The sequence below is a fragment of the Bufo bufo genome, chromosome 10 (assembly GCF_905171765.1).
Source record: "Bufo bufo chromosome 10, aBufBuf1.1, whole genome shotgun sequence".
NCBI lineage: Eukaryota > Metazoa > Chordata > Amphibia > Anura > Bufonidae > Bufo > Bufo bufo.
The window spans coordinates 129,773,156-129,799,547 of record NC_053398.1 but is presented as its reverse complement, the minus strand read 5'-3'; the positions used below and the strand labels follow the sequence as shown (position 1 = coordinate 129,799,547).

The window sequence follows — 26,392 nt, the reverse complement described above, 5'->3', positions numbered from 1 at the left end:
CAGTGTATATTGATCAGGTAGGGTTCTTCGGTTCAGAGTTCTGTAATCCACACATAGGCGAATTGCTCCAGATGTTTTCCTTACCACCACAATAGGTGAGGCATAGGGACTTTTACTATCCACGATGATCCCTTGATCTTTCATTTTCTGTAGAGTTTGTCTTAACTTATCAACATCCTTTGGAGCAACTCTCTGTGGTCGCTCCCGGAAGGGAGTAGAATCAGTCAATCAGAAAGTGTGTTGAGCACTCTTAGCACAACCTACATCTGCTTCATCAATGGAGAATACTTCTGATAATTCTGACAACTTCTGTGTCAATTGCTGATTCCATGCCTCTGGTAAATGTGGATCACTCAAATCAAGATTGAGATTAGGGATTGCATCTCCGATTTGAATCCTGCACACTTCTGCGTATGGATTTACTCCAAGCACAGGGTAGCAGCGGGCCCCATTCTGGTATGGTCCAAATACGATCGGGTGCGGTGAACAATTCCTCACTGTCACACGCGTGGATAACTCCACTTTATTCCTCCAGTCCTTTCTCTCCGGGATCACCATCCAGCCATTTTGGTTAATCCTTTCTTCAGGGGTTTCCATAATAACATAACTCCCCCCTTCAAGCAAGTCGGGAGCAATGCTGGAGGCTACTCTCAGAACTCTCTCTCCATCGGCAGGAACTTCTACGTTTCTCTCAGCCAAATGATAAACTGTTCCATGTCGATAGCCAGCAGACAGGGTATCACAGAGTTCTCAGAGATCAGGGGATATATTCACCGGCCAAACTCCTCCAAGAAACTTTTGAAAAGCATTATGCACTGCGGAACAATTAGTGCCAAGAATCACAGGAGCTGCACTGGAATCACCTGTGTCAGGACAGACAAGGGCTGTAAACTTCATAGGAGCAACACTAATCTTCTAATTCAGGAATAGCTAAAACTACTTGTAAGCTCCCATTCACAGGATATGACCCTGAATTAAGACCCCATAATTCCATTCGTCCCGTAGATTGAAGAGGTATATTCCCCAGATACTTTTGGTAGAACGAACGAATGATAGATCAGGGTCACTTGAAATCCTGTATCAAACAGGGCAGAAGTGGCATGATCATTGACTGTGACTTTGACAATGGACTTGGAGCCCACAATAGCGACTCTGGCCTTTGATCGGCCCGTCTTCCCTCTGTGTCTTCGGTTCTGATTAGGTAAGGCAACACTATACCCCATTCCCTCAAAATCCTTCTGACACTGTTTGGCAGAATGGCCCATCTGACCACACCTATAACATGTTCTAGCATCCTTCCTCCACCGAATGGCAGTGGGTGGAGCCACAGACTGGCTGGGTTCAGGACGCTCCGCTGTTTTATTCTTGTTTGAACTTGAAGGACCATCTTCTTTAGGGATGCTTTCTTAGGGGTACCAAAATTTATGTCAGCTTCTTGTTTCTTCACTAACTTCATTATCTCAGGAAATGGGAGAACTTTGTCAGATAGTAGGACCTTGAGCACTTGGGCAAGAGGATGATGAGGTTGTAACCCTCTTACCAACTGACTGGTTCTCATGGTATCCACCTCTAAAAAAGATATAGCTGTGTGGTACACCAGACGTGAAAGGAGTAGCTGTAAACGGTTAATAAAAGTAGAGACATTTTCTCCTTCCTTTTGACAAGTCATCCGGTAATCAGTAACCATCTGTGCAAGGTCATAGTATGGCTCAAAGTGATCAGACAGGACCTGTATATAGTCCAAGGCACTCGCTCCTTTATTAGAGTGCATAGACCGATCAATTCTGCAGCAGGAGACCGCAGACTTTCACTGATACGCTGCCTCTTGCCTTCTTCAAAGCAAGACCATTCCTTCAGGCATTGGAGAGTATGATCTTTCCATAGTTCAAAGTTTTCCTCCCCTTGTGGTACTGGAACATTACCAGAGAATACCTTTAGTTTCTTGTAGTGAGTAGCCTTCAGGCCCTGAGCTAACATTTCAGTCAGCTTGGCTAAAGTGTTAATTGCACTCTGCAATCACTATGTTTTTCTCCTTCTGCCTCTGCCACACTGCGCAGCGTGGCAGAGTGAGGATCGGTTTAGGAGCGCGCGCCCTAATCAATCGCCAGGGCACGCATGGCAGGACGGATTACACTTCACTGATAGTCTCCGCCTACCTTCCAGGCGGGAAAGACAGTGCGGAGCCACAGCAAGAAGAAGAAGATGGCTGCCGCAAACAGCCGCACTGCCACTTCAGGACTAACTCCAGACACCACAGGTAGCCTGAATCAGCGACACTGACTGTGAGTGACAGTCAGTCACAGTATCACACTGTCACTCCCTGAGTGTTAGGTGTGGGGTGGGCCGGCGGTATATGAATAATGAAGGGGTAATACAGTGAAGGGTCATGAGAGCCAGGCCAAGCAGGTGGCAGTCAGGGTGCTGGTGAAGGATGACCAGAGGCACAGACAGTACTGCCTCTGGGATGCCATTTGCCCATCTCTATTGTCCATATACCAGGCCTACCCTGGTATATGGACAGCAGAGATGGACAGATGGCAACCCAGAGGCAGTACTGTCTCTGGTCATCATTCACCAGCACCCTGACTGCCACCTGCTTGGCATGGCACTTCACTGCCTGCTGCTTGGTTATCAGCTTCCTCTTGATCTTGTATCTCCTGTTCTGGAACCAGATTTTGATCTGAGTCTCTGTGAGCTTCAGGGCTGCAGCCAGGTCAGCCCTCTAAGCAGGAAAAAGTTGCATACCAGCCCCACAGCATTGCGTCATTATTTACTTGTTTATAATAGGAGAAAGCATTAATTTTAAAACACGTGTGTAAACACGAATATGAACTTTGCCCCGCGATAGCTCTTTTGTAGAACCCCCATTGTTCATATTATCGCAGTGTTTTCCCAACCAGGATGCCTCCAACTGTTGCAAAACTACAACTCTCAGCATGCTCAGACAGTGTTTTTACGTAGATGGCCTCCTTCACACCTCGTTTGTACCAATCGGCCTCCTTATCCAAAACACGTACTTGACTGTCTTCAAAGGTGTGACCTGTTTCTTTTAGATGTAAAAGCGAGGTGTGAAGGAGGCCATCTACGTAAAAATGGAGAAGCCAAGCTTGAATAGAGGTGGGGGGGTTAGACATCTATTGTCTGCCACATACAATGCTGTCTTGACACCTTTTTCTGGGAGGTCATTATAACCTACTGACTCCAATTAGGATAATAGAATCAACACCTCTGACCCCATGCTGGGTACAATGACCTCTGACCCCATGCTGGGTATAATTACCAGATGTTGATTCAGTTACATATTTATTGCCAGAGAATTCTTGTACAGTCACTCAGAATTGAGAAAGCTTGTTGGAAGAACGAGTGAAACGTTTTCAAGAAATCTACAGTAAGTCCAGTTGCCTTGATTTATTCTTTACAGATATACCACGACATGGATAAATGAGAACCTTCACAGACATCTGTAAAAGAAGCATTAGCTTGTCAGATTTCCCCTTTAGGATTCCACTTACCTCAAAGTGTAAAAGAAAAAATCTGGAAGAAGGAATGCATTGAAATTTTTTCCCTGTTACCTTCTTCCAGTGAGAATTTGAAAACTGACGCAGATAAAGACAAAAATCCTGACAATGATGATAAAAAGAGAAATCTTTCTTAAACTGGCTGCAAGCATTCTGTATATACGCAGCTGTATTGGGAGAAAAATATCCCAAACTCTGTATGGGCTTATTTTATCATATTGATTCTATTTTAGAAGCTTATAGGAACTTCGGTGGATTTGGTTGGTGTTTATACGACGAATCTTGTCGTCAGAAACTCTCTATTTACCCTACTCTCAATTGGGGTAATAAAGACGTGGGGCTCTGGTTAAGCCTCATGCTCCCAAATAATCATCTTTTTCGTCAACAACCCAGCAACCCCTCTCAAGTCAAAAAAGGTATTTGTTTCGCATTTAATGAAACATTTTGTAGATGGCAGTGGAACATCCGGCTTCCAAATGTTTTAAAAAAACAAGGAATTCATTTCTCACATTCCAACAAAGACCTACAACCAAATAAATAAGGTGACTCCTCTGAATTTGTCAAGACTAATTCAGTGGCTAGGTCATTATCCAAACATGCGGATGGCCACCCTTTTATTTAAAGGCTTCTCAAAAGAGGGGTTTTAACTCCATATTGACCGACTTCAGGTTAAAACAGATTATTAAAGGTATCAAAAAACTGTCTGTTGCTAAAGAAAAACAAGACCTTTATTTATTGACCTGTTACAGAAAGTTATAGGTCAATTATCTGTCGTCTGTTCTGAATACGAAGTTTATTTATTTTCGGCAGCTTTTTCATTAGCCTATAGTTTCCGGCAGGGCCAGCTCCAGGTTCATGTGGGCCCTTGGGCGATAAAGCCTCAGTGGGCCCCCTGTGGCATTTTGCATAACACACGTGCAATAAAACTGCATGTTTTATATATGGTGCCAAATACAATAGACAGAACATGCTACAGCGTGAATATATGTGAATGAATCCTTATGTCCCTACTTAATTTTTATCTACCCAGTGTTTTAATCCCTCAGGTCTACTCACAGTATTCCGTTTTTCCTGTACACCCCCTAAAGAGAAACAGATAGGCATTGAATATGAAAATATTTTATTTGAACATACTGTAAAGACATAAAACATTTGAAAAAGTACGAAAGGAAGTTAATGCAGAACACTATGAAATGTCTTGTTGGAGTCCAGCATTGATGGTCCAACTTTTTTGGCAGAACACAAAAGTGGTATCTTGTGTAAATCAGTTAAAACACTTTTCTACGTGTTTTTTCAGCTGCAAAAACAGGATTACCTGATTCAAATCTACACATTCTGCTTCTTGAGATTCAATTGAAAGAACCGCCAGTGCATTTAATCTGTCTTGCGACATTTGGGACCTTAGGTAGTTTTTAATTAGCTTCAATTTACTGAAGCTCCTTTCAGCAGATGCAACTGAAACAAGCACAGTTAACAACAACTGTAATGTCAACACAAGGTTTGTGAATGCCAGATTAAGTGAGTGGGAGAATACATACTTTAAAGTCTCCTGTGGGCACAGATGTTCAGGTAACATCCTAGCCAGTGTCTTGATCTCCTCGAGCATAACTTCTCCATCAACTGCTGGGTCAGAGAATTTTAAACACTGGAGCTGTAAGTTCGACACGTCGGCGGCTTCTTTCTTGATGTCATATAGAAAACCAAACTTGTCTGTAAATTAGGGGTGCACCGAAATTCCGGCGGCCCGAAAATATCGGCCGAAAATGGGCCTAATCCATTTCGGCAGATATTGGTACATATCGGCAGAAAATATGGGGTTTGGGATTTGTGCGGGCGGGCGCCGGGCGGGCGGTTTACTTTAAGTCACTGCATCTTTATTTTACCTTACAATCGTGACGCTCCAGTAACAACTCTTCAGGCAGAGCGGAGGGCGGCGTAACGTCACTTACTCACGCCTCCTTCATTCATAAAGTGGGCGGAGCAGGTGCGTCACGTGAGTAAGTGACGTTACGCCGCCCTCCGCTCTGCCTGAAGAGTTGTTACTGGAGCGTCACGATTGTAAGGTAAAATAAAGATGCAGTGAGTGATGCTGTGAGCAGCAGGGTCGGGGCTGTTATGGGTAGGGGGATCGGTCTATGGCACTGCTATGGGGAGGGGGGATCTGTGCACTGTTATGGGGAAAGGGATCTGTGCACTGTTATGGGGAAAGGGATCTGTGCACTGTTATGGGGAAAGGGATCTGTGCACTGTTATGGGGAAAGGGATCTGTGCACTGTTATGGGGAAAGGGATCTGTGCACTGTTATGGGGAAAGGGATCTGTGCACTGTTATGGGGAAAGGGATCTGTGCACTGTTATGGGGAAAGGGATCTGTGCACTGTTATGGGGAAAGGGATCTGTGCACTGTTATGCCCATAACAGTGCACATATCCCCCCCTCCATAACAGCGCCACCCACAGATGAATTTCATTCATGAAAAAGAATTATTAATAAAATCATTTTAAAAAAAGTATTTTAAAAGTATTTGGGCAAAAAGGCAGTTTCGGTTTCGGTTTTCGGTCAAGGGCATCCTGAATTTTCGGTTTCAGTTTCGGACCAGAATTTTCATTTCGGTGCACCCCTACTGTAAATGTTTGCAAAAAATTGAACCTTATTTCAATTTCACCAAGGACAGTTTCAAGCAGAGGCTTGAAGAATATTTCTTCAAATTCTTGCCTTGCATCTAAAAACGATGTTCCACTTGACTGCTGGCATGCTGGCTCTTGACGGTTTTTGTCACTGCATTGCCGAGTTTTCTTCCTAACCCTGTGTGTCGGGTATTCAGTAGGTATATCCAGCTTTTCGCAAATACCTGATGCCTTACATTCAGCTTGTTTGACACCTGACACCTTGTATTCTTTAAAAGCTGTGGTAATAGATTTTACAAGTGGAATAACAGTTGGAACATTAATGGTTTTTGTTTGTACAGCCAGGCTAATTTGGTTGACCTGGAGGAGAATGTCATACCATACACATAAAGAGACAACAAAGGGGTATGTGCATATGGAACCCAATAAAATATTTGCTTCACTGTATGTGTCACCAGAATATTGGGTACCATGTAAAAAAACTTCTAAAGCATCAACAAGTTGTGGAAACTGTAACAAAATAGCTTTCACTGATTCAAGGCGAGCACACCATCGTGTCTGAGACAGAGCTTTAAGTGTCAGATGTGACAAATGCTGTGAAGCCACTTCCCACCTCTTAGTTGCTCTGAGGTGCGATTCAACAGATCATAAAAATGTTTTGCTCGGCTTGAGCTCTCTGCAGCGTGCACTATTACCAGATTCCAGTTATGTGGAGAACATGGTACAAAGAAGGCATGAGGATTTTTTTCTAAAACAATTGCCTGAACTCCTTTATATTGTCCCCTCATATTAGCACCATTGTCATAGCACTGACCTCGAATGTTTGACACGCACAGTCCATGTTGTTCTGTCAGTCTTTCCAAAACAACACTTGCAAGACCTTTTCCAGTTGTATCTGTGACAGCCAGAAATTCCAGAAAGCTTTCCTTGACTTTTGCTAACATCGATGTCCACATATCGCAGCACAAGTGACAACTGCTCTTGTTTGGAGATGTCTGGTGTGCAGTCTACAATGATGCTAAAATATTTAGCTTGTCTCACCGTTTTTATGATTATTTCAATTACTGCATCAGCAATTAAACGCAGAAATTAGTTTTGCATATCCTTGCTCAGATAATGCGCATTGGTTCCTTCTTTGGCACGTTGCAAGTGTTCCTTCAGAACAAGATCAAATTCAGAGATCAGCTCCAGTAATTGGAGAAAAATACCGTTATGTTCTGTGAACACAGTATCTGATGATCCTCTGAATGGCAGATTGTTTTTTGCCATCCAGCGAATTATTTGCAGTAAACGCAACAACACTTTGTGCCATCTTTGTTCTTCCATATGGAGTTGTCGACGCAATTCTTTGTCAATGGTAGTTTCTTTTTTTATGCTAGATTCCAGATCTTTCTTTTGCATAATTAGACGGGTGGCTGCTAGATATTTCATGGGAATGCAAGGATCCCTTACCACTGACATGCTTCCAGTCTTTAAATCCATGTGGGCTTGAGAAATTTGATTTAGCTTCATTGTCAAATAGCCTGCAACAGAAGCAATATATGGAATCTCCAAGCACTGAGTAAATGAGCCAATCTCGTGGAACCTTTTTCCCACTACCCAGCAATCTGTAATAATGACCAGATGAGAATCTTCTTTTTGTACCATCTGGAAAATCTGTAAGTGGAAAATCTTCCAGCTTCACTTGCTTAGGCCCCCTTTTGATAGTTTGGCATCTCAGTAGATCAGTGATTACATCTGGCCATTCTGCTGGATCATCACTAAGCTCTGGAAGAGGTCCAGAATTACAGGACACGGTTTACTGGTCTGGAGGGTCTACAACCAGCTCACTGACTTCTTCAATGCTCGAACATGCTTCTTGAGAGGTAGTGACACTTGGTTGAATATCTGATTCTGATGTACTGCAAATGGAGGACTCTTTAGGTGTACTTTTCCTGAAGAAGCGGTCAATAGAAGCTAGCTTCTTGATTTTGTCTTCCAGTATCTGCTTCTCTTTTCTTTTTTGGCTTCCAGACTTGTGCTTCTTGGTGGGAGGTGCTTGTTGACCTGCCAATTCTTGGTCTTGATCCCTATTCATTTTGGCCTAAAAAAATGAATAAAATGAAGGCCATTCTCTTCTGTAGCTGTGTCCATGCAACATTTATTGCAGTCATTCTGTTTCTCCCAAACTTGTGTCTTCTGCTTGGTTCTTCAAGCTTCTAAGGGCTCTTTCACACTTGCGTTGTTTTGTTCCGGCATAGAGTTCCGTCGTCGGGGCTCTATGCCGGAAGAATCCTGATCAGGATTATCCCCATGCATTCTGAATGGAGAGAAATCCGTTCAGGATGCATCAGGATGTCTTCAGTTCCGGACCGGAACGTTTTTTGGCCGGAGAAAATACCGCAGCATGCTGCGCTTTTTGCTCCGGCCAAAAACCCTGAACACTTGCCGCAAGGCCGGATCCGGAATTAATGCCCATTGAAAGGCATTAATCCGGATCCGGCCTTAAGCTAAACGTCATTTCGGTGCATTACCGGATCTGACGTTCAGCTTTTTCTGAATGGTTACCATGGCTGCCAGGACGCTAAAGTCCTGTTTGCCATGGTAAATTGTAGTGGGGAGTGGGGGAGCAGTATACTTACCGTCCGTGCGGCTCCCGGGGCGCTTCAGAGTGACATCAGGGCGCCCCACGCGCATGGATGACGTGATCGCATGGATCACGTCATCCATGCGCATGGGGCGCTCTGACGTCATTCTGGAGCGCCCCGGGAGCCGCACTGACGCTAAGTATACTGCTACCCCGCTCCCCACTACTACTATGGCAACCAGGACTTTAATAGCGTCCTGGCTGCCATAGTAACACTGAACGCATTTTGAAGACGGATCCGTCTTCAAATGCTTTCAGTTCACTTGCGTTTTTCCGGATCCGGCGGGCACCTCCGGCAAATGGAGTACACGACGGATCCGGACAACGCAAGTGTGAAAGAGGCCTTAATGATGTATTCATGCTTTTGTCAATTTGTTTTGGTAGCAGATATAACTTCGAGTAAAGTCCCTGCTTCATGTGTGAGACAATTCATAATGCAATTTGGCAACACATAGCATACTTAACCCTCCAATATATGTTCTTTTTAATTTGGCAGTATTTTACAATTAAAAATGTAATGCATTTCTTTGAAATCAGCACAAATGGATTAAAGAAGGTGCTCAAACACCATAAATACTTGTCAACCAAACACTTGTTCAGCCAAACGCCTCCTGACTCCAGCATGCTCTGCTGAGCATACGTCTGTTTTAACAGTGGAGAGGAGTGTAAGATGCTGTCAGACAAAGGCGAAGATAGTAACAAGCATGACCAAATTCAAAATAATTAATCTTACTTCTCCCCGACATCATGAAGGGAAGGTTGGGAGGCCCATACTTCACATAGGATAGTATTATGTATAAGATTGGAATGACAGAATGACAACCCTACTGTTCACTTAGTAAGGGCTTACGCTAACATGAAATACAGCCGTTGTTCAGGCCATATTTTTTACGGACGGCATACAGCCCCATTGAATTCAAGTCCATGTGAAAAAACTCACCGCCTGTCCTATTGTGATCTGTATTTTACAGATCAGAATAGGTGTGTCAATGCGCAGTCTAAGGAAACCTTGGACAGCACATGGACGCATACAGGTGGCAGCTGTGTTTTTTTTTCTCCTCCGTGGTACGAGCAAAATGAGTAAACAACAATGTCATAATTTAGCAAATAATGCCAGACATAACCATAGGTCACTCACCAATCCACGTATAGATCGTAGGTCCCAGATAAGAAATATAGGTTTCTGGTACTGCGGTGACACGTTGTTATCACGCAAAAATGGTGAGCTTCAGATGACTTGGTATCTGTAAGCTTGTGTGCATCAGTACCTGGAGGTATTTGAAGTAAACACGATGTAGATAAACTGCCCCTACCAATATCACCTATTCAGTCCCTTCCACGGTAATCACCTCAAAAGGTCAACCCTGGGAAGCTATTCCCTACCAGCATGACATTGATCTGTGTCACCATATATAAGAAAATTGGTAAATTTTTTACTTCACATATGTATATATCAGCTGTACATACAGTACAGACCAAAAGTTTGGACACACCTTCTCATTCAAAGAGTTTTCTTTATTTTCATGACTATGAAGGCATCAAAACTATGAATTAACACATGTGGAATTATATTCATAACAAACAAGTGTGAAACAACTGAAATAGGTCATATTCTAGGTTCTTCAAAGTAGCCACCTTTTGCTTTGATTACTGCTTTGCACACTCTTGGCAGTCTCTTGATGAGCTTCAAGAGGTAGTCCCCTGAAATGGTCTTCCAACAGTCTTGAAGGAGTTCCCAGAGATGCTTAGCACTTGTTGGCCCTTTTGCCTTCACTCTGCGGTCCAGCTCACCCCAAACCATCTCGATTGGGTTCAGGTCCGGTGACTGTGGAGGCTAGGTCATCTGGCGCAGCACCCCATCACTCTCCTTCATGGTCAAATAGCCCTTACTTTCAAAGTTTTCCCAATTTTTCGGCTGACTGACTGACCTTCATTTCTTAAAGTAATGATGGCCACTCGTTTTTCTTTACTTAGCTGCTTTTTTCTTGCCATAATACAAATTCTAACAGTCTATTCAGTTGGACTATCAGCTGTGTATCCACCTGGCTTCTCCTCAATGCCACTGATGGTCCCAACCCATTTATAAGGCAATAAATCCCACTTATTAAACCTGACAGGGCACACCTGTGAAGTGAAGACCATTTCAGGGGACTACCTCTTGAAGCTCATCAAGAGAATGCCAAGAGTGTGCAAAGCAATAATCAAAGCAAAAGGTGGCTACTTTGAAGAACCTAGAATATGACATATTTTCAGTTGTTTCACACTTGTTTGTTATGTATATAATGCCATATGTGTTAATTCATAGTTTTGATGCCTTCAGTGTGAATCTACAATTTTCATAGTCATGAAAATAAAGAAAACTCTTTGAATGAGAAGGTGTGTCCAAACTTTTGGTCTGTACTGTATGTGATGTGATATGACCCAATAAATATCAATATGAATGCTGATAGCAGTATGTTGCTGCCTGTCCCTGTGCCCCCAAAGCCCAATAAATATCAATATGATGATATTTTAATTTGGGGCACAGCAGGGCAGGCTGCAGCAGACTACTATGACAAAGGCTGAAGTGGACATGCTGAGCCTTAGGCCTCTTTCACACGAGCGTGACGGATTGGCTCTGGATGTGTTCAGGGTGCTTTCAGTAAAACTCGCATCATTTTGCAAGCAAGTTCAGTTAATATTGTTTGCGATTGCGTTCAGTTTTTTTCCGCGCGGGTGCAATGTGTTTTCAGACGTTTTTCACGCACATGATAAAAAACTGAAGGTTTACAAACAACATCTCTTAGCAGCCATCAGTGAAAAACGCATTGCTTCCGGATGCGATGCGTTTTTTACTGAAGCCCCATTCACTTTTATGGGGCCAGGGCTGCGTAAAACAAAACTGAATATAGAACATGCTGTGATTTTCACGCAATGCAGAAGTGATGTGTGAAAAACAACGCTCATGTGCACAGAGCCATTGAAATGAATGGGTCAGGATTCAGTGCAGGTGCTGTGCGTTCACGTCACACATTGCAACCGCGCGGAAAACTCGCTCGTGTGAAAGCGGACTTATAGTTCTTTGCCCGTCTTACACTCCTTCCCTGTACTGTCCTCTGGTAATCAGCAATAACAGACTGGACATGCTGAGCCTTGTAGACAGTTCTCTGAGAGAACTACAAGTCTCAGCCAGCAGTGAGCCTGTCATTACTGATATCTGGCCGAAGCAATGTCTCTCTCTTCCCTCTCACAGACACACTGAGAGAGACTGCAGCTGCATCCACCACTTCTACACTTCTCCCTGAATTCTATTTTTTGGGACAGAAGAGACTTCTGACTATTTACAGATTATGTGGGTGATTTTCAAAGTGCGCCATGCCAGTTTTAGGCATTAAAAAAATCTCAAGACCCTGTTTTTGTGCTATCCTCCCTACTTGGCAGTGGCGGGGGCCAAGACATTGTCATAAATTAGGTCTTTACTTGCCACTGCCAGTGTAGGGGAGAAACAAAGACCAACGTGACCTCCCAGTACTGACAGGATTCACATAGCATTATATTGATTTATGATGCTATGTAACCCTTTACAGTCCTGGAATGTATTAGATGACACTAACAGCAATATGCCAGTGTTATCCAATACATTCCAGAACTTTAAAGGTTAGATCATAAATCAATATAATGCTATGTGACCTCCGGCAGCGCTGGGTGCTGCGATGTGGACTCGCTTCGGGAGGAACGCTAATCTGCAAGGGGCCTAAAGGCTCTTTCATACGAGCGGATGCCGTGCGGGTAATCCGCTGCGTTCAAGAGAGCCAAGCCCCGTCCCGGACAGCAGAGACGCAGAGCAGTATCATGACTGATAATGCTCCGTGCCTCTCTGTGATCATTTTACTACAAAATCACGGTGACAACTGTATCTCACTGTGATTTTGTAGTAAAAATGTCACAGAGGCAAAGAGCCTTATCAATCATGTTACTGCTCCGTGTCTCTGCTGTCCGGAGCGGGGCTTGGCTGTCTTTCACACAGCGGATTACCCGCACGGCACCCGCTCGTATGAAAGAGCCCTTAGGCCTCATGCACACGGCTGTTATGCATCTGTTGCGGTCCCCAATGCACGGGCAGCATCCGTGCAGCGGCCGGGACGGATCCGGACCCATTCAACTTGAATGGGTCCGTTAACCGTCCGCCCCTGCAAAAAAAAGGAATAAGTTCTATTTTATTGGGGTGCGGAGGCACGGCCAGAAACACCATGGAAGCACTCCATAGTGCTTCCGTGGGGTTCCGATCCATGCGTTCGTTCTGCATCTCCGTGATTGCGGACCCATTCAAGTGAATGCGTCCGCCTCTGTGATGCGGAGTGCACATGGGCCGGTGCCCGTGTATTGCGTTGCGGACTTGCCGTATGCGGGCAGCAATACAGCCATGGGCACACAACGGCCGTGTGCATGAGGCCTAAAACATAAACTCCTATAAGAAAATTATAATCAATAATACACTTTATTGGCAAAAATTTATAAGAGGAAAATTTCCTCTTATGAATTTTTGCCAATAAACTGTATAATTGATTTCATGGGTTCTGGTATTTTCTTATACCACGGACCGTGAGCGGTCCGTGGTATCCTGGCCTGGCATCCTGCTGAGAGCTGGAGCGTACGGCGTCATTGGCTGCTATGATGCTGTGCACTTCATGCTGCTGCTGCACTACAGTAATACACTCGTATAGATCATACGAGTGTATTACTGTAGTGCTGCGGCGGCATGAAGCGCACGGCGTCATAGCAACCAATGACGCCGTACGCTCCAGCTCTCAGCAGGATGCCAGGCCAGGATACCACGGACCGCTCACGGCCGTGTGCATTTGGCCTTACAGGCATGATGTGTGCTGCTGATGCTGAGCAAGAGCAAAGCAACACATGGTAATTGTTCTTTATTCAATTATTGGCTCCTTTGAGCCTTTATTTTGGTGTTTTGGTGTAGACAGTGACTGTGAGTCGTGACACTCACTGTAAATAGCCCCAGGCGGCAGGCCTCCCATTCATGTAACATAAATACTACAAGAACTGGTCTTTCTGTGACTGTCTGTTACTACTAGTAACTTACTAGACTTACTAGTTCACCTGAATTCTAGATTTAAAACGAATTCCAGCAGCAGCAGCAATAAGTTTTGTCAGCTTTCCTCTGGGCGCCAGGTTTCCAGCTCTGGGCTCGGCTATCAGTCCTGTCTTCTGCAGCTGCGACGAGATGAGTCCTGCTGCTGGCTGGGGGCGGGCTTACAGTCAGTCAGACTCAGATGATGATCATTGATCTGTGCGGGCGGCGTGCGCTTCTATGGAAACTGCAGTGCCTGGACTAGGAGTCAGAAGATCACGTGACAGAGGGGCCGGGCAGCGGGCGCTGCGCAGCATGAATGAATCTGTCTGTATGAAAACATTTTAAAAGGGCCGTCGCGGAGACGAGTGGGCCCCCTAACTTACAGTGGGCCCCGGCACTTGCTTGGGTTTGCCGGGTTCTGACGCCGGCCCTGGTTTCCGGGCTCTGTTTTTGGACCCTCTTTGAATATTGGCACCACATTTTCTATGTGCCAATCCTGTGGAAGAATCGCTGTCAGTATAGAGTCCTTAAATATCAGCATTCTCTTAGGATACGGGGGTGTATGCCATCTGGTCCTGGCGATTTGTCCATTTTAATCTTTTTTAGACGCCGCTGTACTTCTTCCTGGGTCAGACAGGGCACTTTTAATGGTGAATTTACTTTTACATTCTGCATTTCATCTGACAGTTTATTTTCCTCAGGTTTTCTAAGAGATGCTATCTTGGAGTACCATAATGAAAATAAGCAAATAACGCCATATCAGCATGTCTTCATTAGGGATCGGTCATGTCAAACAAATTTAATCAGTTTCTATGAGGAGGTAAGTTCTAGACTTGACAGCGGCAAATCAATGGATAGACCAATATAAATAAAGACCCACTTTATTTTATCTACCTGAGTCCTGTCTTCTGCAGCAGCACCGCTTTCCATAAGGTTCATTTTTTATAACCTATCCACTATTCTCCATACCCCGGATATCGTGCTCCACGACAAACGGGTAAGAACCTGGGCAGCAGCAGCAGTCATCCCCGCAAGCTGGACGGGCTTTTACCAGCACAAGCGATCCTAGGAGTTGTGACCTTTCACAACCCAATACGGTAAGCACAATCAGTGCATTGTTGTTTTTAATATTATTATACGGTTCTACACATGAGGCGCTGCCTCCTGTCTCTCCTTTTATTTTACAAATCAATGGATGTTGTATATCTGGACTTCTCCAAAGCATTTGACACTGTACCACATGAAAGGTTAGTATTCAAAATGAGAATGCTTGGACTGGGAGAAAATGTCTGTATGTGGGTAAGTAACTGGCTGAGTGATAGAAAACAGAGGGTGGTTATTAATGGTACACACTCAGATTGGGTCACTGTCACTAGTGGAGTACCTCAGGGGTCAGTATTGGGCCTTATTCTCTTCAATATATTTATTAATGATCTTGTAGAAGGCTTGCACAGTAAAATATCAATTTTTGCTGATGACACTAAACTGTGCAAAGTAATTAACACGGAAGAGGACAGTATACTGCTACAGATGGATCTGGATAGATTGGAGGCTTTGGCAGATAAGTGGCAGATGAGGTTTAACACTGACAAATGTAATGTGATGCACATGGGAAGGACTAATGCAAGTCACCCGTACATACTAAATGGTAAAACATTGGGTAACACTGACATGGAAAAGGACCTAGGAATTTTAGTGAGCAGCAAACTAATCTGTAGAAAACATTGTCAGGCAGCTGCTGCCAAGGCCAATAAGATAATGGGTTGCATCAAAAGGGGCATAGATGCCCGTGATGAGAACATAGTCCTACCACTTTACACATCACTGGTCAGACCACACATGGAGTACTGTGTACAGTTCTGGGCTGCAGACATAGCAGAGCTGGAGAGGGTTCAGAGGAGGGCAACTAAAGTAATAACTGGAATGGGGCAACTACAGTACCCTGAAAGATTATCAACATTAGGGTTATTAACTTTCGAAAAAAGACGACTGAGGGGAGATCTAATTACTATGTATAAATATATCAGGGGTCAGTACAGAGATCTCTCCCATCATCTATTTATCCCCAGGACTGTGACTGTGACGAGGGGACATCCTCTGCATCTAAAGGAAAGAAGATTTCTACACAAACATAGAAGAGGATTCTTTACGGTAAGAGCAGTGAGACTATGGAGCTCTCTGCCTGAGGAGGTGGTGATGGTGAGTTCACTAAAAGAGTTCAAGAGGGGCCTGGATGTATTTCTGAAGTGTAATAATATTACAGGCTATAGCTACTAGAGAAGGTTCATTGATCCAGGGAGTTATTCTGATTGCCTGATTGGAGTCGGGAAGGAACTTTTTCCCCCAAAAGTGGGGAAAATTGGCTTCCACCTCACAGGTTTTTTTTTGTTTTGTTTGCCTTCCTCTGGATCAACTTGCAGAATAACAGGCCTAACTGGATGGACAGATGTCTTTTTTCGGCCTAATAAACTATGTTTCTATGTTACCTACTGGTGGGCACAACTAAACTGCCACAGCCTACCTGTTATTACCCTAAAAGAACAAGAATCACTGTATGGGTGTGTGGTACGGGCCAGCCGGCGGTGCAGTGCAACAGCTTACAATCTTACACAGATATACAGTATTCCCCCTCCTATAACAGGTCCTGTAGCACATGCCTGAGTATTGCTTCTGAGCAAAATGCCAGCCTGGCTTGAGTTTGTGGGAATTTTATCAGCTCTCCAATGTGAAATGTCACTTTAAGTTATGGAGTCCTTGCAATGAACAGTAGTAACACAGAGACCCTAACTAACTAACTACAAGCCTGGTCTCAGTCTCTAGGCGCCAACACTGTAATGAGGTGCGTGCACAATCATTTCCGACCCGGGTCTGCTTTGCATCCACTGGTGACTCTGAACAGAACAAATGTCTCTCCAACAAGCATGCGGTATCACAGTGTATGTTGCTTTGTTTCTCTGCTCTCATCAGCATTCCTGGCAGCAATCTTCCTTTCTCTGGACAGGATCAGGGTCTGGGACACGATCAGCTCCACTTAGCTGCAGCTCTGGTCACTGAGGGATGCTCTCACACTGGATGCCATCAGATGCTCTGCTGACACAGCTCCTTAGTTTCACCTCCCTCTAAGATGGCTGTTGTCTCCTTTCTCTTTCTCTCCAGGTCCTGTGTGTGTAATTCCACCTCTCTCATGAATATAGACATATACAGTCAGGTCCATAAATATTGGGATATCGCCACAATTCTAACATTTTTGGCTCTATACACCACCACAATGGATTTGAAATAAAAAACAAACAAGATGTGCTTTAACTGCAGACTGTCAGCTTTAATTTGAAAGTATTTACATCCAAATCAGGTAAACGGTGTAGGAATTATTTCAAATCCATTGTAGTGGTGTTTAGAGCCAAAAATTTTAGAATTGTGTCGATGTCCCAATATTATGGACCTGACTCTATATGCAGTTTGTGCTGTGTTAGGAAACAGCGGCATCTTGTGGCCAAACAGCAGAATGTCAGTCCAGAACATTTAATTTACTCCACACAGTGTTCAAACAATGAGAGCAGTTTCCCCATCTCACATAGGTCTGGTCTGGTTTTCTTTAAACCCTGTTCTGTCAGGTCTTTTTTTCTTTTTGTGCCACTTCCCAATTTGATGATTTTATAAATTATGGGGCACATTTATTAAGATCGACATTTTAGACGCTGGTCTTAATAAACCCCTAAGTGAGCAGTGGACCCGCCGAAGTTATGAAGAGGCACAGGCCTCTACATAACTTCATCGGATCCTTGCCAGTTCTAAATGTAAGAAAGCTTCTGAGCTGAGCTGTCTTACATTTAGACCATTTTCTACGCCTGAAACCGGTGTGGGTAAATGAGGCGGGCCTGCCGGCCCTACCCTGCCCACGCCTACTTGTTTAGACACGGCGTGAGCGGGAAGAAGTCGCAGATTGCAGCTCAACTAACCATTGCATTGCAGTCTGTCTGAAATACGCCTAATATAGGCATATTTCAGCTTAATAAATTACCCCCTATGTTTTTTCTTTTTGTTTTATTTAGGCTATTTTCACACTCGCAGTAGCAGGGTCCCCGTCGGAACAGCCTGCTGGATTCATGCTAACGCTAGCCCACCGTTCAATATAATGGGGGCGGGCCGGAGGTGGACAGACAAAAATTACAGCACTCTACGGCCGGACCTCCAGCCTGCCCCCATTATAGTGAATGGGGCCGGAGTGGACTTCCGGCGGCACGGTGGGCTATCGTTAGCACAAATCCGGCAGGCTCTTCCCCTGCCGGAACAGTCTACCGGACCCTGCTGCCGCAAGTGTGAAAGTAGCCTTACTTATTCTTTTATGTGGCTAATTTTGTGTTGTTTATCTTTGTTTTACATTGAATTAGATTTTTTTTTTATAATAACAAAAAGGGATAATGTGACATAATTGAAACCTGGAGCAACGGAGCATCTTTTTCCCCTCGCTTGAATTCTGCTCTACCTTGGGAAACACCCTAATTGCATCTACCCTCCATCCCCCCCCTTCATTCTTGAGAAGTTGTCTTGCTATTACAGGAGCAGGGCTGTGTCTTCCAGCTGACTGGCTGCTTCTGAACACCTCACTTCAGCCCACCCCTGGTGCAGTTAGGATGGTGGTGGGGGTCGCAGATTGAATAGTCGGTCAATGCTGCTGCTGCTGCAGGTACGTAAATGAGTTGTAGCTTACAAATGAGGAATGATCTTCAAGGGTGAATTCACATGCTGTATATTTGTCGCTGAAATTTCCGCAACTGAAAATTGGTTCCCGTTTATTTGAATGAGGCTTGCAGAAATCCCTGTGCCTGTCACCCTATTCTTATGAATTCAATTGATTTTCAGTCTTTGGAATTTCTGCAAAAAATTCAGTAGCGTGTGAGTGCACCCTAGGCGGCCATCGCAGCTGCTGCATGAGTTCCTTTCTTGACCTGCGAGACCATTGCCCTTCTGCGTGCTCCATGATTACTATGCAGGTTGCGAGCTTTGTCCTCATTTCTTTAATTGTATGTAGGTTGTTTGAACCTCCGGCCTGGCTGTCCCCGTCTAAAGCTTTGCCAGAAAAGGCGTAAAAAGGTAAAGTTCTACAAAGTTTAGCTACTGCTTTTTGATCTATGTACAGTACCAATAATTCATTAGTACAGTACTGCTTATGGCTTCTTCTGTGATCACAGAGAGGGATAACAATCAATATACGGAAGCAGCTGTTCTCAGCACCCAAATCCCGAGTACTGCTTGTTTTAGGAGGGAAGGGGTTAAAATTGGCATTGTGAACTTTCTGAGAATTTACTTTAAGGCACTTTGACATCTTGCAGGCAGGAATATCACTTTATTGTATTGTTACTGGTGAATTCACTTACAGATGTAGCAGGGGTAACACACACACGCTTAACTCAAATTTCTTAACTCATCGCATTATCTTGAAACAAAAGCAATTGCTTAACGCATTTACATGCATTTAGTTTAGATAACATGTCTCATAAAACATGTGTTAACCCTGCTACATCCGTACATGTAAGGCAATAGGAATATGAATGCGCCAGTGTCATATAGATATATCCTTGTGTGCCTCTATGCACTTGTCAAATTACATTTTTCCAGCACGTCCGCGCCAAGTCTGTCAATGTATTGAAATGGCCCTGATTCTAGATGACACTGTGAGCTCAGTCCTCTCGCTGCGAATCATGCTGCCATGACCCCTTACTCTGCTGCGACCTCTGCCTGCGCCAGAAACATTTAGGCCTCTGCCACTCCTCTGTGCATGGCCTGGCACTTCTCTGCCTGACATACTTTAAGCTGAACTAAATAAATTAAACGCAAATGAAAACACCCCTAAAAGCGACGAATATATTTTTCTTGTACTGAAATAGGCCACTATACGCCTTCACCAAAAAACAATTGCAATAGTGAACTGAGAATAAATTTTTCTTGTAGTACTGAAGTAGTAATTCACCCCTATAAGCTTTCACCAGGAAAACATTAAGCAGTGAAGTGCGTATAGATTTTTCTTGTTGTTACAGAAATACGCTCCTATACGCTTCCACCAGGGAAAAATTAAGCAGTGAAGTGTGTATAGATTTTTATTTGTTACAGAAAAATTGCCCTATACGCTTTCTCCAGGAAAACATTAAGCAGTGAAGTGTGTACAGATTTTCTTTTTGTTACAGAAAAATTGCCCTAATACACTTTCACCGGGAAAAAATTAAGCATTGAAGTGCGTATAGAATTTTCTTTTTGTTACTGAAATAGGCCACCAAATGCTTTCAACAGGAAAAAATTAAGCAGTGAAGTGCATCTATTTTTTTCTTTTTTTACTGAAATACGCCCCTATACGCTTTCACCAGAAAAAAAACTGAAACAGTGAAGTGCGTATATATTTGTCTTGTAGTACTTGAAATATGCCCCTATACGCTTTGACCAGAAATAACTGCAACAGTGCAGTGCGTATATATTTATTTTACTGAAATACACCCCTATACGCTTTTACCAGAGTGCATATATATTTTTCTTTTTCCACAGATATAAGCCACTAAAGGCTTTTCAACATAACACTTGCACCCCATGAACAAAGAGCTGGAATGACAGATCTGTATAATGGCTATTTGGATCCCCAAATAATCTTTCCCTGCACTTGCAAATCGCTTTCCTATCACTGTCCCTAGCGCCTTCTGACATCTCTCCCTGCACTAAGATGCTGTGAAATGATTCCTCCCTATCCTTTCCCTGCACTTATAAATAGTTTTCTCCTAATCAAGTTTTTCCAATTGCTGTCTCTAGTGCCTTCTCACGTCTGTCCCTGCACTCAGAACGCTGGAAAATGGCAGAATAAAAAAATGGCTGCCGTATTTATATAGTGCTGACTGGCTGCTGATTGGATGCATGCATGCATGTCAATCTGACTGATCCCGCCTTCCCAGAGTTCCTTGCCCCATGTCCTCAGTCCTCACACGTGTAGCAGACATTTTAGGAGAAATGCTATTCATTACCACGAAGAACAAGGAAATTCGCATTCATTGCGAATCTAATTTTTCCTCAAATTCAGATGGAATTCCACTTCGTCAGCTTCGATTTGCTCATCAGTACTCATCAAGACTGGAATAGCTCATGCTGATAAATTAGTCGTAGGCCTGGAGATCTTGCTTTACAAAGTGTAGATGCATTTCTTTCAGCTTTGGGTGTCCTCTGAATGACCCAGGTTCTGCCTCATCAGCTGCTGCTCATCTCATGCAGGACATTAGAGCAGTACCCTGTAGATTTTAGATGGTACTATATAAATATTCCAATTACTGCCCTTTCACTCACAGTACAAATACTGCCCGCAATGTCCACAAATAGTCACATAAATGTAAAATGTCCCCCTATTTAGAATAACATTCCGATTCTGGAACATACTTTGATGGTGCAGTGGATACCTGACGAAGTAGTCAGTGTATTCTGAAACGCGTAGGACCATTGGAAGTGTGACCCTTATGGACCTCCATTATCTAAGTGTGATATATTTGATGTACTTTCATCATCTGCCTACCGGTGCTCCCTCTCCCTGAGTGTGAAGAATATGACCCTAACATTGACTCTATATACTTAGCACTGCAAAATGAATGCAGCGGCCTGCAGGGAGAAGAGCTGGGAGGATAAGAGTAGTTGTGGTTGATGGTGGCTGTCCTCACGCCAACAACCTCCGGGGCAGTGCAGTAAATGGAGGAGTGCAACCTTTCTTCCTCTCAGGGCACGCCCTGGACATGAGGCTCCTGCCTGGTGGTGGCTGGGGCGCCCTTGATGTTAGGGGAATAGATGGTGGGGGGTGGGGGGGGGGGCAAGGGAGGAGGACCAGTCTATTGTGGTGGAGTCAATGACCAGGTTCGGCTTGGTGACAATAAACAACCTCTCTTCATTGACCGGATGATGGGAGTTACAGTTCATACAGCAGCAGTAGGCACAGTTCTGAGGTATCTCATAAGGAAGACTTTCCCTAATGACTGTGTATAGGCAGTGGCAATGATGGTAGTCATAGATTGTATAAAGTTTCTGTCAATCTATGTGGACATTTTAGGACAGCATTTGTTTAGTGAGTGCAGGCTCAGGTATTGGAATATACAGTATATAGTGGTGTATACACTAGGGGGATCCAGGCCAGCGGACCTGTTACCCCTAGCCTAGCTGCTGTGTGATTGCTTTCTCAGCCTTTCTAGTTGAAACAGTAGCTTCTGTCTTGTGTATATATAGGTTGTAGGCAGTGGGAACACGGCTAGTGATGGGGGAGATGCACTGGGGTTCCTTGGGCCCATCAGAGGAAGTTATTCCTGAGGCTCAACCTTTATATCATCAATAAAGTTTTATAGGTTTTGAATCAAAGAAATAGACCCTAGTTACAAGTCATTGGCCCCAAAGGCAGACAAATGTTTTTTCTTCTTCTGGATCTTTAGGGCCCATTACGGTATCAGAGCCTGGGCCCACTGGATGATGCTGTGGTACTCTACTGGGCCAGTCCAACCCTGGAGTGATGTCACCCTATATAGTCAGTACCATCTCCTGTCCTAGTGTGACTGAGGATGAACCTACGTTAATTGGTCTCATAAGGTTCTCCAAGGCAGGGTAAGAGAGGTTGTTGTATTGGGGCAATTAGGGTCACTTAGTCCAGAAGTGAAGCCTTATGTCAGGTACCTGTCCTGCTTACTCTGAGAGATAATGACCTGCTGCTGCACATCTAATGGGTAACCCTGTGGGATTAGATTCTTCATCCACACAGTCATCTGCAATAAGTTATGACCATGAATCTAAGATCGAGATCAGGGCCTCCAGTCTCCTAGCAACCCAGTCTGCACTGCAATAAGTGTACCCCAGAAACACTCCCCTGAGGTAAATGGTCCCACTGTAGTGTATATTACAGGTTTCCACTCCTAGTAACCTGGTGTGCTCTATAATAAGTGTCCACCAGAAACACTCCCCTCATGTAAATAGACCCACTCTAGTGTATATTACAGGACCCCCTTCTCCTAGTGACCTGGTGTGCATTACAATGTTTACCCCAGAAACACTCCCCTGAGGTAAATGGTCCCACCCTAGTGTCATATTACAGGACCTCCCTCCTCCTAGTAACCTGGTGTGCACTACAAGATGTGTCCCCCAGAAACAGTCACCTGAGGTAAATGGTCCCACTCTAGTGTCATATTCGAGGACCTGTATATTCCTATTCTGAGCCCATGTTTCCTTCAAAATTTCATGGGGCTGGGTGATTCTCTTGACATATTCCACAATAAGATGGAGAAATGTGGGTTTGAGGTGGAGAGTGCCTTCTTTTTACAGTACACCATTACCTCCAATGGATCTTCCATGGAAGGTACAGGAGCTTCCTACTAATCCCATGGTTGTGCTGAGATTTTTAGGATTTGCCAATAACTATAGAGGGTTTGTTAGATCCTTTTCTTCTCAGTTGCTCCCATTACAGCTCTAACGGGAAAAAAAAAGCCAATCCGGCAGATTGGTCTTCGTCGCAGGCGCAGTGAGTGAATGATGCGCTCCTGGTGCCGGATTCCTCACTGCTCCTGCGCCGACTACGTCACAGTGAGGAAGCCGGCACCAGGAGAGCGGCCTTCACTCACTGCGCCTGCGCCAAAGACAGAAGTGAACGGCACAGGCGCGGGATTTCGTCAACGCTGCTACGAACAGTCACATCAATCAAGAGGAGCGGGGCGGGCAGAACAGAGGACCTGCGCGGGATAAAGGGTGAGTAGACGGAGCCTCTAGGTGCTGATTTTACACCCACATAGTACCTAGAGGCTCATTAGCATATTATAAAAGTGCTTTTTTTACCAAAACGGCTGCAGGGAGAAAGGTAAAAAACATACTGTTATGTAGTGCTGACATTAGCGCATCGCTATATCAGTCAGCTACATAACAGTATTTCTGGTGGTAGAAACCCTTTAAGCAATGATAGGCACAGGAGTGTTGCAAGCACTCATGTGCATGTTGTATGTCAGTAATTTATATGCTTCCAGATAGTTTATGGCCATTATCACTGATTATGTCTACCTATATATTTCTTCCTTTTTAAACCAGTAGATAATGATAGCGGTTAACCATTCCTCCATTTGTTGGCAGGTTATCTGAATGTCTTTCTGTCTATATATACTTCGATGGTGGAAGGTGTTTGACTTACACAAGGGAGGTGCCAGGGTGATGGGATAATATACACCATGGGCATAGCTGTCTTGTCCGGAAAATAATGGCAACATTGAATGATCAGTAATTTGTACTTTGATTTGTTAAATACTAACTAGAAATGTATAATCTGTGACTTCAGATCTCCTCCTGCCTCTAACACTCTGAGCTGGAAGAAGAGCGTCCACTGCTGACCACAGCGCACAGGACATGGCGATTCTGCCGCACATTCTGCTCCTCAGCCTCTTTATTCTGACACCAATCGCAACAGGTGAGAAACAGGGTGCAAGATACTAGAGGGCAGGATGCCAGGGAGTAATAAACAACCCACGTAATAGTGCCGCACAGCGACCAACAAATCCAGAACATAACCACCATTAATACTAGCACATGAATTGCCTTATGCTAGTCATATCATTGTATACTGGAGGCAGTTTTATAGTAGTTATATTCTTGTACATAGGAGCAGTATTATAGTAGTTATATTCTTGTACATAGGAGGCAGTATTATAGTAGTTATATTCTTGTACATAGGAGCAGTATTATAGTAGTTATATTCTTGTACATAGGAGGCAGTATTATAGTAGTTATATTCTTGTACTTAGGAGCAGTATTATAGTAGTTATATTCTAGTACATAGGAGCAGTATTATAGTAGTTATATTCTTGTACTTAGGAGCAGTATTATAGTAGTTATATTCTTGTACTTAGGAGCAGTATTATAGTAGTTATATTCTTGTACTTAGGAGCAGTATTATAGTAGTTATATTCTTGTATACTGGAGGCAGTATTATAGTAGTTATATTCTTGTACATAGGAGCAGTATTATAGTAGTTATATTCTTGTACATAGGAGGCAGTATTATAGTAGTTATATTCTTGTACATAGGAGCAGTATTATAGTAGTTATATTCTTGTACATAGGAGCAGTATTATAGTAGTTATATTCTTGTACATAGGAGCAGTATTATAGTAGTTATATCCTTGTACATAGGAGCAGTATTATAGTAGTTATATTCTTGTACATAGGAGGCAGTATTATAGTAGTTATATTCTTGTACATAGGAGCAGTATTATAGTAGTTATATTCTTGTACATAGGAGCAGTATTATAGTAGTTATATTCTTGTACATAGGAGCAGTATTATAGTAGTTATATTTTTGTACATAGGAGGCAGTATTATAGTAGTTATATTCTTGTACATAGGAGGCAGTATTATAGTAGTTATATTCTTGTACATAGGAGCAGTATTATAGTAGTTATATTCTTGTACATAGGAGCAGTATTATAGTAGTTATATTCTTGTACATAGGAGGCAGTATTATAGTAGTTATATTCTTGTACATAGGAGCAGTATTATAGTAGTTATATTCTTGTACATAGGAGGCAGTATTATAGTAGTTATATTCTTGTACATAGGAGCAGTATTATAGTAGTTATATTCTTGTACATAGGAGCAGTATTATAGTAGTTATATTCTTGTACATAGGAGGCAGTATTATAGTAGTTATATTCTTGTACAGGGGCGTACATAGAAATCATTGGGCCCCATAGCAAGAATCTGAATTGGGCCCCCGAACTCCATCCACTACCCATCCCCGGCCTATCCCACCACCTGCCCTGGCTCCTCCCCTGCCACCCCCCTTACCCCCATTGTACTCCTACTGACCCAGAGAATAAAGGGCACAGGTCAGTTTTGCTGCAAAAGGGAATGCCATAGGATCAAAACCCGTAAAACAGTGGAGGAATTGTGCTTTTTTTTTTCAATTTCACCCCATTTGGAATTTTTTTCCCGCTTCCCACTACATTGTAATCCATATTAAAGTACAATTTGTCCTGCAAAAAATAAGCCCTCAAATGGATAGGTTAACAGAAAAATAAAAAAGTTATGGCTGTACCAATCCTCAGTATTAACATACTGAGCACGAAAATTACAGGGGGGCACAGCGGGGTGTAGGAGCGTTATTTTAAAACATCAGGCAGGGTGGCAGCATCAGCAGGGATTACCCCACAAGTGAAGGTATTTATCTCAATTAATGAAAACCCATGAAAGGTCCTCTTTAACCCCTTAAGGACACGGCCATATTTCACCTTAAGGACCAGGCCATTTTTTGCAAATCTGACCAGTGTCACTTTAAGTGGTGATAACTTTAAAACGCTTTGACTTATCCAGGCCATTCTGAGATTGTTTTTTCGTCACATATTGTACTTCATGACACTGGTTAAATGGAGTAAAAAAAAATCATTTTTATTTATAAAAAAAACAAAACGAATTTACCAAAAACTTTGAAAAATTAACAAATTTCCAAGTTTCAATTTCTCTACTTCTATAATACATATCAACAACAACCAAAAGAGTATATGTAATTCCTTGAAT

At 43.4% G+C, this 26,392-nt stretch overlaps 2 protein-coding genes across 3 annotated transcripts in view; one reads left to right on the top strand and one right to left on the bottom strand.

The window, feature by feature from the left end:
* LOC120981117 (fatty acyl-CoA hydrolase precursor, medium chain-like) overlaps nucleotides 1-26,392 on the bottom strand; it is a 675,808-nt gene that overhangs the window by 425,616 nt on the left and 223,800 nt on the right. The window lies entirely within an intron of this gene.
* The window catches only part of LOC120981114 (fatty acyl-CoA hydrolase precursor, medium chain-like), a 63,131-nt gene continuing 55,483 nt past the window's right edge, over nucleotides 18,745-26,392 (top strand). The window contains exons 1-2 of one of the 2 annotated variants that reach the window (XM_040410606.1): nucleotides 18,745-18,935; nucleotides 24,160-24,288. In XM_040410606.1, the coding sequence (XP_040266540.1) occupies nucleotides 24,228-24,288 (61 nt within the window). In that variant the 5' untranslated portion in view covers nucleotides 18,745-18,935; nucleotides 24,160-24,227. Of the gene's footprint in view, nucleotides 18,936-24,159; nucleotides 24,289-26,392 lie in introns of those variants that run through there. The other variant, XM_040410607.1, reaches the window with a different exon arrangement.